The 12,599-nt window shown below is 34.0% G+C and overlaps 1 protein-coding gene across 2 annotated transcripts; it reads left to right on the forward strand.

Moving 5' to 3' along the window:
* Window positions 1-1,713: 1,713 nt before the first annotated feature.
* Window positions 1,714-11,854, forward strand: LOC110028698 (probable potassium transporter 11). Of its 2 annotated transcripts, none has more exons than XM_020730658.1 (9): window positions 1,714-2,168; window positions 3,279-3,504; window positions 6,021-6,266; window positions 6,990-7,040; window positions 8,393-8,650; window positions 8,732-8,784; window positions 8,864-8,978; window positions 9,276-9,536; window positions 10,659-11,854. In XM_020730658.1, exons 1-9 carry the CDS (start codon window positions 2,049-2,051, stop codon window positions 11,687-11,689), a joined length of 2,361 nt encoding a protein of 786 aa, XP_020586317.1. In that variant the 5' UTR covers window positions 1,714-2,048; the 3' UTR covers window positions 11,690-11,854. The 2 variants fall into 2 exon arrangements, with proteins under 2 accessions (XP_020586317.1, XP_020586318.1); XM_020730659.1 differs by having other exon boundaries at window positions 1,718-2,168; window positions 9,282-9,536.
* The last annotated feature ends 745 nt before the right edge of the window (window positions 11,855-12,599 follow it).

Below are 12,599 nucleotides of genomic sequence, written 5' to 3' on the forward strand. Positions count from 1 at the left end.
TAATGGTTGACGGTGGTCGATGGCTATAGAGGCCTGCGATTGACGATTACTGTCAACTATGGAGGTCAGTGGTTACTTATCCCATCTTCTTTCAAAAACATGCTTTGGAATTTCACTTCTCTATCTTTTCTTCATCCCCCATCCCCCCAAAGTGAAGTGAGTTGTTGTTTATAGCTCTTTGGGTAGAAGTAATTTGGTATTTTAGCGAATAACTTCCCTAACCACGATTAGACTGTTCATCTTGATTCCCCTTTATCATAGGCAATTTTTTAATGAGTTGGGTTCGTTTTTGACATCAGAATTGAGCGATTTTAGGCTCGTTGATTTCCTCTCTTCAAGAAACATGATTGAACTATAAATATATCAAATTTAAAATTTCATTCGACCATTCAATTGATGATAAAAAAACATTCAGCAGTGTTCCGACAAATTGATATTGGTTTGATTGGACTAGGATTGAACTAATTTTAGATTTATTGGGTTTGACTTTCAGAAACTCTTAGTTTGATTCTAACTTCGATGAAATCGGAACTTGGATGATCACAAATTTGTATTTGAATGTTCTCTGATAAAAAATATTTTGAAATTCTTGTTTGATCATATAATTTTCTGTGATATACATATCTATACTCTAGGTGTATTATTGTTTCAATTAAAAAAAACCTATATATATATTATATATATATAACTCAAGCCTAAATATATAAAAAAAAAAATTTCATTTATTATTAAGAATGAAAAAGTGCAAATTCATACATAAATGATAAAATTAACAAAATAATAAATAAATATATTTAGATCATTATAATTATAATTTTTAAAAAGAGCCGTGGGTGCGGGTAGGGGACATTTATTATTGTGTAGTTTATATAATTCAGTAATTATGCATCTCCTTATTTTTTTTTACCCAATATTTAAAAAAATTGAATGTTTGTTCATAAATAATTATGATATGTGTTGAGAAATTAGAGCGCAGGAAAATAGGAATCACATAAATCCAGAAGAACACAGAGATTTACGAGGTTCGGCAAAGATGCCTACATCTTCGGGAGCAGAGCATCGATATCTCTTTCAATATTCAGAAAAGAGTACATAATACAAGATTCAGCTCACGGAGTCTCAGAGACTCACCTAGGATTACAAACATGACATATATATAACATAATAATATAATATGTAATTACTTAAATTACTCATGTACTAAATCGTGACGTGTTGCCCCCGCACTCCCAACACACATAATGAAAATCCCCCCGATCGGGCAGATCCTTCCGCTCCACTCCGCTCGTGAGCTCCGCTTCACTCCAACATCTGTCCCATTTATAATATATGAGTCATAACTAATAATATGTATGTAAAAATTAATGCTTACAAATTCGGTAAACAAGCAACACCATCACTATCCATTTTTTTTACATTTGTGAGATGGACCACTTCCATTTGATGCGCATAACGTAATTTGTCAGCACATCTACAAGAAAAAAAATGCGGGTCACAACTGCAAAAAATGTTATCTAAATTCTTATCAAAATTGTAAGACCACAATCTTAAATTTGCAATAATCACCCGATTGAAGAAAATCACAAGAGAAGGTTGGACTCGTTTTCAGCTTTAATTATAAGAAAATATAGCCCTTCGTTGTCTTCTTTCCGGATACATAGAAAGAAATGAAAAATAGTTGTAGGCGCATTAATGGAAGAAACATAGGACAACTCTCTCTCTCTCTCTCTCTCTGGCTTTGATTGGCATGTTGAAGGAACGATCATGGCCGCTCTCTTCATTTGAATGTGAAGCCCTTTCACTGATCGGGATTCACTTTCTGCAGCTCAAGCCGATACCCCGAGCCATTGAGCTTTGCAGCTCGGGGATTTGAAGTGCTTCGGGTTCTTGAGGAGAAGTTGTAGGTCGCTGTCGCTCATCTATTGGATTCGATATACGAGATTTCTTTTCTTATTGTGACATTCAGTGTTTACAGGCGACTTAAGCTCTGCCGTGGGTTTAGGTTTGGAGTTTCAGGGCGGGTTTGTTGGTAGTGGCTAAGGGTTTTGATGGCTTCAGTGCCGGCGGAAGAAAGTGGATCCAAAGGAAGCATGTGGGATTTGGATCAGAAGCTTGATCAGCCGATGGATGAAGAGGCTGGCAGGATTAGGAATATGTACAGTGAGAAGGTAGGTGCTCTTTTGCGTTTTGTAGTATTGCTGCTTCTTTTGGGTTTATTTATTTTGTTTTATTTTTAAATTTTAAGCGGTTTTCTTTTAGATGAATCTGTATTGTGTTTTTTCTCCTATGATTCATCTCTGCTCTTATCATCGAATCTTTTTTTTTTTTTTTTCTTTTTGGACAGATATTTTTCTTTCGGTTTTATACTTCCACGCTTGTTTTAGATTGTGTTGTCTATATTAGGAAAATGAATGTAAATTCTTGGAATATTCCAATTACAGCATTATGTGAATTTTCAAGAACTTGATCACAATTTCTGTAGTTTCTTTGGTCAATTTCTTAACTGAGATTGCTGAACTTCCTTTGGAGTCCTTAATATAAATTTGTTGCTCGTTTTGTTCTCTGAGTTGATCTTCTCGTTTTCATGAGATTTTTTTATTTTTTGCTCTTTGAGAAGTTAATATTACAGCTCCGTAGAAAGGAATTATTTTAAACTTTACCCTTCTTTGTATTAAACCAATCTTACCTTTCAATTATGGATTCTACTGTTGGAAAACAAAAAGCTAGTGGTTATTAAGCCGAGATGTGTCCAAAATAGAGTTATTAAAATAGATATATACTGCAGGGACAACGAAGAACAAAGTAATATTTCAGTAGAGCCAAAAACTAAATTACTCTCCCATAGAAGTAAAAATTTAAATTGGCCCCTGGTCTATGGTAAAATAAAGACTTTTAGAATGATATATGATTTATTAGAGAGAGAGGATGAATGTGACACTTATTGAAGACAAAAATGCAGTAAAAATATATATATTTTGGCTGTTTGAATATTTACATTGCATAATATTCACCAATAAAACTGGTAGATAGTTTAATGTGAATGGAAAAGTTTTTACTGAAGTTAAAAAAATTTGAAGCTAGCATAGAAGGCTACCATAAAGTAGAGTTAGAACTTCATGGAGCACCCAAGACATGAATTTGATTACAAACAGTTGGAATAATGCCTACTTTAGTTTTGCTGTCACTTGGTAGAAGATAAATTAATTTTATTTATTTCTTTTATGATCATAATGAAGAATTTTATCATTGTAAATTAATTATTTTAATTTTTTTTGCAGAAATTCTCTTCATTGTTGCTTCTAAGGCTCGCATTTCAGAGCTTAGGGGTGGTATTTGGAGATTTGGGCACATCACCTTTGTATGTTTTTTACAACACATTTCCTAAGGGAGTGGACAATCATGAAGATATTATTGGAGCTCTTTCTCTTATTATTTACTCTATAATCCTTATCCCACTCCTCAAATATGTTTTTGTGGTGTTGAGAGCAAATGACAATGGTCAAGGTAAAGTGCTACAAACTTATTATTAAGTATTTTTCCATTTCTCAAATGCTCAAAAAAAAAAAACAAAGGACATTCAGATCATGAGAATAACACTTCATCTAAAACTGCAAATCAATTATAGGAGGAAGCCTATAAAACAAGCTTGCTTTCAAAATGCTTTGAAAGATTTACATGCATACCACTTAATTTCTATGTGTTTACATATCTAATATCTAAACTTCAATTTTTACAAATGGGCCACCTTTCCTATGCATGAAAGGTGCATTACACTTTGTAAAAGTTAATGTAATGGTATTTTTTATGTGATATTATTTATTTTGGTGTTATATGTGTAAAAAGTGAAGTTTTGATGCTATATATGTAAATGGATGCAAATCGGGTGCTATATATTATGCAAATGCCCCAATTAATTTTTATTCTTAGTTATACTGAGTTAGACATCTCATGACAGACAATAAGACAAATTTGAAACTTCAATGCCAACAACCCCCAAATAAACCCTGCATCTTCTTGATTGATTTTGCATAAAATTTGTAAACAAATTTACAACCGGTTAGATTTAGATTAATTTATGATTGGCCCATTTCACCTCAGTAAATAAAGTGTTCCCCATTAAAATCTATCTGTGTTTTCAAGCACCCATTAAAATTTAAATATGACACTAAATAGGACGCAATGGAGAAAAACGATTCATGTAGCCGTCCCCACGTAGTAGGATTAAGGCTTTGTTGTTGTGTTTTCAAGTACCCAATCGACATCCTGTTGTTAGTTTTGGAGACATTTGGAATCATATCTTTTGTGAAGCACAACTTTTGATAATGTTTTCTTAAAGCTTTGTGTTCCCTTTTAGCAATATGTGAATTAATCACATAACCATTGTTATTCCTGACGATATTGATTAAAATTTATAAGTTTTTATTGTCATGTAATAAGTGTCTATGGCAATCTCAGCTCACCATTTATTTGTAGCATACATTTTCTATATAAACAACGGCATGAAGTGCCCAAAGACCTAAATGTCCATATTTCATGATTAAGTAATATTTATTATTCTCTATTAAGCATCATAAGCTTGTTTGACAGAAGGAATACCCAAAAATTGGCTTAAAAAGGGGAACTTTATACAGGTTGATATACGATCCCATACAATGCATTCTCAATTTTGTTTGAAAAATTAACTATCCCCATACAAGGCATTCTTAAGCAAACCCCAAAAATAATAGAGAAAAGTGATAATCATGAAAAAGAACTTCTTACAAGCTTTGTGCACTTCATAAATTCTTAAATATTTTGAGATTGAATCTTCATCCTTATTTAGCACCTTTTAGAAAGTAGTATAGTAAGCCAAAATAATGAAAAGATATTTAGAAGAGTTTGGTAGTAGAGGTTGATATATGTTGGTTGGAGACTGAAAATTTAAAATTGCTACCTTTGGAGTGTTATAAATATAAAAACCTAAAAATAGAATTTGATTTTTGCTGCACCTATTTGTTATGACAGCATCCAAGTGAAATTTAATCTTTATTAGCCTAAGTGCAATTAAGCCATTTGTCATTTATTATTGTTTAGTATAAGCAGGGCTAATGTGTTTAGGGTTTGGCTGATACCTGAGAATTGGTGTCTTGGAGTCTTAGGGTTAGTATTTAGGAGAGATTTTCTCCCTCAAGAATTGTAAGAATTGAGTGAGACGGCCCACCTCTCGAATTGTTGGTGTTTTATCCTTTATATACTTGTGTTGTTTTGGATTAATAACAAAAAGAATTTGCTTTGCTTTAATCTTTGTGCAAAATTGTACCGATTTCTCCTTCATATCGCATCACTATTTTGTTGTGTAATAATAATGATGTTAACGAACTATAATCAAACAACAAAAAAGCAATAATGGATCTCACCAATGTACCGAATGCTTTTATGATGCATTACTTCCTTGTCACCTTTTCCTGAGTTATTCAGCGCAATCAAGAAATTAGGAAATTATATTTACTAATGAATTCAATATTTTGGTCCATGTTTAAAGAAGTTAGGGACAAATCAGACTTTTTACATAGTATGGGATTAAAACCACCGTTTTACAAATAGTTGGGGGGCTATTTTGATATTTTCCTCATGAAGAATTTCTCGTGAGAACTTTCTATTTCAATCGTTTTTGGTCTTCGGAGTGTTTAGTAGGTGATGTGGTTTTTATGGAGAAGAAACATTATTGAGGACATTTTTTTAATTCATTTATTTTATTTAACTAAATTGTATGTTTTGTCGCCAAAATGAATAAGCTAAATCAGTTTTTTTTTTATTGTTTTAAAATCTGAAACTTTCTGTTGGTGCTAAACTCATATCTTAAGTAATAAAATATGTTTAGACGATGAGATTCTATGAATGCCAATATAATTGCCTAACTGATGTGCTCATTGCTACTAAATGCTCTCTAATATTTTATGTAATGCCAATAAATACTATTTTCTTTAGCGTTCCTCCTTTTATTATCACATAAAAAATGATTTTATGCTCTGATATTTCAGGAGGTACTTTTGCCCTATACTCCCTGCTCTGTCGACATGCAAAAATTAGGACTATTCCCAACCAGCATAGAACCGATGAAGAGTTAACAACATATAGTTGCCAGACATATGATGAGAATTCATTCGCAGCAAAGCTCAAGCGCTGGTTAGAGGCTCATGCTTACAAGAAAAATGCTGTTCTTATTCTTGTTCTTGTTGGGACTTCAATGTCCATTGGGGATGGTATTCTTACTCCGGCTATTTCAGGTACTACCTCACACCTAAAAATTCATACTTAGTATTTTGGTACTTTAAATCTATGCATGAAAAGCTGTGTTTCACTTTAAAAAAGTGATAATAGTGCTATGTTTGATGTGATGTTAAAGAACTGAGTGCTTTGTGTAAATATGTATGTTTCGGGGTGAGATATGTAAATACACAAGAATTATGTGCTATGCATGTAAACGCCTCTTTATTTCTCTACTATTATTTCTTTGGTACGTGCTTTTCATTGCTTTTATTTATGCCCGTCTTTATTTTCATATTAAACAATTCTTATGTATTTACATATAGGAGACCTAAATTCTATTTTTTTACATTTATAAAATTCAAATCTTTCATATCACATTAAAAATATCAACATTTTACCTTTTATAAAATGAAATACACATTTTCATGCATAGGTAAAGTGGCGTGTAAAAATGAAGTTTAGGTGTTAGATATGTAAATATATAGGAATTGAGTGGTATGCATGTAAATCTTTCTAGATTTTATTAGATTTTTTTCTCATCTCATGTCTCTTTTGCATTATACGTGATGTTTAAATTTATCATTAAGCATGTCTCATTTTTCAAATTGCGGATTTGTTTCTCTCCCCTAGTGCATATGGCTTTTTTAGTTTGCTAACCGCTGACATCCGGTTGACATTTTAATGAAATTCCATATATATATTTTTCTTTTCTGATTTCAAGGTTAACTTTCCTTTTGCAGTTCTCTCTGCATCTGGTGGAATCAAGGTGAATCGCCCTAGCATAAGTAGTGGTAAGTTTAATTATGAGAAAAATGATAAAATGGTTCTTAAACTTATGATGAGATGTTATTTTAGTCCTAAATGTTCTGATGTGTCTAAACTAGTTCCTTGGCCGACCAAATCTGATTCAGAATAATCCATTTAGTATTCAAATCTGATTCAAAATTATCAGACAGATAGATTATCTTGAATTATATTTGAGGAGCAAAGGAACTGAATTAAATACATTTATAATGTGTGACAAAAATGGTCCCTTTGAAATTGTCAAGGGATCATTTCGCATTTTATTTTTTCATTTAATATGCATGCTTTATCCAGGGTGCTCTCAATGTTTGGTTTCTGTTTTTGTTGTATAATTTCTTAAAGTAATACCGAAAACCACTTTTAGGAAACCTTTGGTGTGATCATCATGTGCTTAACTGCATTATAGAATTTATATATATACCCTAAAAAATTTCTCATTTTACATTTATAAAAAATTAGTATATTTACATACCTACCACTACAAACATATTAAACCCACAAATTTACCAGTGTCACCTCTCTCTCGGGAAAAAAAATTGGAAGATTTACATGCATTCCATGTAATTCCTATGTAATTGCAAATCTAATGCTTTTACTTCATTTTTTTAACCTATATGCCACCTTATGCATAAAAAGGTGAATTTCACTTTTTTTAAGTTAAAATAGTGTTATTTTTTATCTTGAATGAAAGATTGAGGTGTTAAAAATGCAAAAGTAAATTTAGGTGTTAGATATGTAAATACATAAGAATTGGGTGGTACTTCTGTAAATACCCCAAAAAAAATTTACCAAGATGCAAGGACGAGTGTTTCACAGGAGGCAGGGAACAAGCGACAGCGGCAGTGTCTGAATAAGTGGTGGTCCAGAGAGCAAGGCAATGGTGACAACTACGACAAGCGTGCTAGTAGCAGCGATGGTTAAATCCTGAGTTGTGATGTCACAGAACAGTGCGCTAGAAGCAAACAATATAACATGAGGGCAAAGGATTTTTAGGATTTGCGCAGCATTTCAGGGTGAGGTGACATAGTGCTCAATATTTCCAAAAAAAAAAAAAAAAAGGAAAAAGAAGAAAGGATATTTGGTGATTTTGCCTCACCTAAAAATTAATGCCGGTTCTGCCCCTGCTTGTGGGTTTAATAGGTTTTATGTTTTAAGTATATAAACGTGCTATTTTAGATGTTTGATATTTAAACTAAGAAAATTGGGTTGGTATGTATATTAAATCCCTCAACTATATTTGGAATCTGATATTTCCGCAACTTCGAATCGGTGCACATTTGACCTTAAGGTTGCTTGTTATCCTTACTAAATGGTTTTTCTGATGTCCATCTTATTGCAGATGTGGTTGTACTGGTGGCGGTGGTTATATTAGTAGGTTTGTTTAGCGTGCAGCATTATGGTACTGACAGAGTTAGCTGGCTCTTTGCTCCCATTGTTCTCATCTGGTTCCTGCTAATAGGATCCATAGGTGCGCTCAACTTATGCAAATATGACAGTTCAGTTCTCAAAGCCTTTAATCCACTTCACATAGTTAGATATTTCAAAGGTGGCCACAAAAATTTGACTTCCCTGGGAGGGATTATGCTTAGCATTACAGGTTATTTTCTAAAAAATGTTAAAAATTTTATCTTTCTTTTCTTATTATTTTTATTTTTGACATATTTTTCTCTTTTTACAGGAACTGATGTATTATTTGCCGACCTGTGCCATTTTCCGGTCCTTGCTGTACAGGTTAACTGTGCTGTGTTCTTAAGCAACCTTATTCTTCTTCCAAATTTGTCTGTTACTCTAAGCTTTGCTTTTGATGCAGATCGCCTTTACTGTTGTTGTTTTCCCATGTCTTCTGTTGGCGTACACCGGCCAAGCAGCTTACATCATGCAACACCATGATCACGTTTTTGATGCATTTTATAGGTCAATTCCAGGTCGGTTCTTTCTTCTCACTCTTCTACCTTAGTTTCATTACTAAAAAAAAAGTGTCAAAATGATCTCTTGACTCTTTGCAGGGGTCACTTTAGTCCCATAGTTTATAAAAATGTCAATTTAGTCCGCATACTCTTTTAATATCAGTTGAAATAGCCCCTAATTTGACACTTTTATATGCTATGGTACTAAAATGACGTCATCTGAATAGTCTGGGGACTAATTTGGCACTTTCCTTGTTTCATGTTTTATTGATACATTCCTTGTGAAAAGATTGTGATTTTTCTTCTTCTTTTAAGTTCCAGATGGTATATACTGGCCAATGTTTATAATTGCGACAGCTGCAGCTAGTATTGCTAGCCAAGCCACCATTTCTGCAACCTTTTCAATAATCAAGCAGGCATTTGCTCTTGGTTGCTTCCCTAGGGTCAAGGTTGTCCACACATCAAAGAAATTTCTTGGACAGATATATATTTCAGACATTAACTGGATTCTGATGATCCTCTGCATTGCTGTTACTGCTGGGTTCAAAAATCAGAGCCAGATTGGCAATGCTTATGGTACACATGCTGATCTCCAACTTGTTTGTCATGCATTAGTGACTCTGATAAGATTCTTCGTAGAAGTTAGAACAAAATAAATATTTTATTTCATCAAAACAAGCAATAAAATCAGTTTATTTCACCTACAATTCAAGAGGTAGGTGATCTCTCCCAAATCCTACCATTAGATATGTAGAAAATCTCTCTCAAATGCTAATCCTAAGATTCAAGACCCAATCTCATGAATAAGTTTGACCCTAAATATATTAATCCTATTTATATTAAAAAATAATAAATAATAAAAGGCAAAATTGTTCTTAGTTGCACAAAAGATAAAATTACTCTTTAGGCACAAAGGATAAAATTACTCTTTAGGCTAGGCACCAACACAACAGACTCTCATTAAATTTTTTAAAAATTACATATATATCAGACAATTCTTATATATTTATATATCTAACACCGAAAGTTTGATATTTTGACTTCAACACCTTGGCGCCATGAACTTATGCATGAAAAGTTGTATTTCACTTTTAAAAAGATAGTTATGGTGGTATTTTTGTTGTATGGTGGTATTTTTGTTGCGATTTTTGTTGCGATGTTAATGATTTAAGTGGTACACATGTTAAATATGAATGTTTTAATGCTAGATATCCAAATACATAAAATTGTGTTGTATGTAGGTAAATTTCCCTATATTTTTTTATCTCTGAGGAGGATTATCCAAAGTGCAATGCTTATATGAGAAGCTGGCAAAGATCAAATCTTTTCATGATATCGAACTAAGAGATGACACTGAAAAATCTATTGATTTTACATCTGTTTGAGCTAACTTGGGGCTTTGCTATCAAGGCATTAATTATAGTCTTCTTTGTTACTGCTTCCTTGCTGTTTCTTAGAAGCTGGTGGGGAGAAATTTTATAACTAGATATTATTAGACTATGATATTTATAAGAAACTTGTTTTTGCTTTATCATGAAGAAAATAATTTGTAATACTAATAATAGCTTTAAAGAAATTGCTCTAAACAAACAGTTGCAACATCCCCAGAGAGCTATACAACCGCTTTTTCTCATTTCAGGATATTATAATCAGCAACAGCACTTGATCTTATACTAATCTGATTCTCTCTCCGAACAGGAACTGCTGTCGTGATCGTCTTGCTGGTCACAACCTTGTTAATGATTCCTATAATGTTATTGGTATGGCGAAGCCATTGGATACTCATCGTCCTCTTCACCGTCCTCTCCCTTCTGGTCGAACTCACCTATTTCTCTGCAGTCCTGTTCAAGGTCAATGAAGGTGGATGGGTGCCACTCGCCATTGCCGCCATCTTCCTCTTCATCATGTATGTTTGGCATTACGTTACAGTCAAGCGCTACGAGTTCGAAATGCACTCCAGAGTCTCCATAGCTTGGATTCTAGGTTTAGGCCCCGGTCTCGGCCTCGTTCGGGTTCCAGGCATCGGCTTCGTCTACACCGAACTTGCGAGCGGAGTACCTCACATCTTCTCCCACCTCATCACCAATCTTCCCGCCATCCATTCCATCGTCGTCTTCGTCTGCGTCAAGTACCTTCCCGTCTACACCGTTCCCATACAGGAGCGCTTCCTCGTGAAACGAATCGGCACGAAAAACTTTCATATATTTCGTTGTGTCGCGAGATACGGATACAAAGACATGCTCAGGAAGGATGATGATTTCGAGAAGATGTTGTTTGACAGCATCTCCACATTTGTCCGTCTCGAGGCGATGATGGAGCGCGACTCGGATTCGGATGATCAGTGCGCCTTTTCAGCGCAGCAGAATGCAAAGTCCATCGATCTTCTTGAAGCCGAATATATGGATACCCTAGGCTCCATCATCGAGGTGAAGAACACCTCATCGCTAGATTCGATGCCGGTGCAGGGAAGCTCTGCGACATGGTCGTCGGCTCCCACGAGCCAGATAACGAATGAGGAGATTGATTTCTTGAAGAGATGCAAGGAAGCTGGAGTGGTGCATATATTGAGCAACACGATGGTGAGGGCTCGAAGGGATTCAAACCTCATGAAGAAGTTTGCTGTGGATTATGTTTATGCTTTTCTCAGGAGGATTTGTAGAGAGAACAGCGTGATGTTTCATCTTCCCCATGAGAGCTTGTTGAACGTTGGACAGATGTTCTATGTATGATAGTTTTGTGTTCTGATTCTGGTTAGATTTACTTTTTAGGTGATTCTGCTGCATTTCAAATTATAGTTTTTTTTGCTTTTTGGATAGAGAGAAGATTAATTGTAGCTTTTCTGTGTTTTGAATTATAAAATTGCACAGTTTAAATAAGAATTTTATTCAGGGCCACTCATGAGAGAGAAATCGCTGCAGCATTCTGTTTCTTCTCTGCAACTTTATTCCAGTTTTTTCTTTAGAGATTGGGATTGATAATGATCTTCAATCTTATCATCTTCAGGAGAAAATATTACATGCGGTTGTTTATATGTGTGGGTAATTAATCAGATTCATATTTGAGTACATGATGAGATACACAATGAAAGAATGTTTATGCTCGAATGTGATTGATTATTCACACATATTATTTTCTCTCTTACATAGACGGCTAATAAATCAAAAGAATGAAAACTTGTGGTCTTCAAAAAAAGTTTCAATACTCAAAAAAAAAAAATTAAATGAGGTTTTTGGGAGTTAGCCTTTCTTTGTTTGGGGAAAAATTACGTACGTAAGACGTAAGCAGCGCTGCGTACTTTTTCGAGGTTATACCGATGTTATAAGGAGGGTTATACACATGTCATAACCTCTTGTAATTTTCATGTAACATAGTGTAACCTACCTGTAACTTATAAATAAGTTTCACGCTTCTGTTTTCATATATTAAGAACTTATTTGTTTGTTACAGGTAGGTTACAATGGGTTACATGGATGTTACAAGGGGTTATACGCGGATAAAACCTCTTTATACCCTCCATATAACCTGAAAAATGTATGCAGCTCTGCGTACTTCTTATATATGCAAATTTTTTTTCCTTTATTTGTGGTGGTGGTCACCAAACTTTAGAGAGAGAATTTCACAATTTTATACAATAATTTT

Source organism: Phalaenopsis equestris, unplaced genomic scaffold (genome assembly GCF_001263595.1).
Source record: "Phalaenopsis equestris unplaced genomic scaffold, ASM126359v1 Scaffold000522, whole genome shotgun sequence".
NCBI lineage: Eukaryota > Viridiplantae > Streptophyta > Magnoliopsida > Asparagales > Orchidaceae > Phalaenopsis > Phalaenopsis equestris.

Excerpts from the sequence above, each read along its gene's own strand:
- LOC110028698 (XM_020730658.1), top strand. The coding sequence starts at position 2,049 with ATGGCTTCAGTGCCGGCGGAAGAAAGTGGATCCAAAGGAAGCATGTGG. Across the intron at positions 2,169-3,278 it reads GGAATATGTACAGTGAGAAG|AAATTCTCTTCATTGTTGCT; the intron begins GTAGGTGCTCTT and ends TTTTTTTTGCAG. Across the intron at positions 7,041-8,392 it reads TCGCCCTAGCATAAGTAGTG|ATGTGGTTGTACTGGTGGCG; the intron begins GTAAGTTTAATT and ends ATCTTATTGCAG.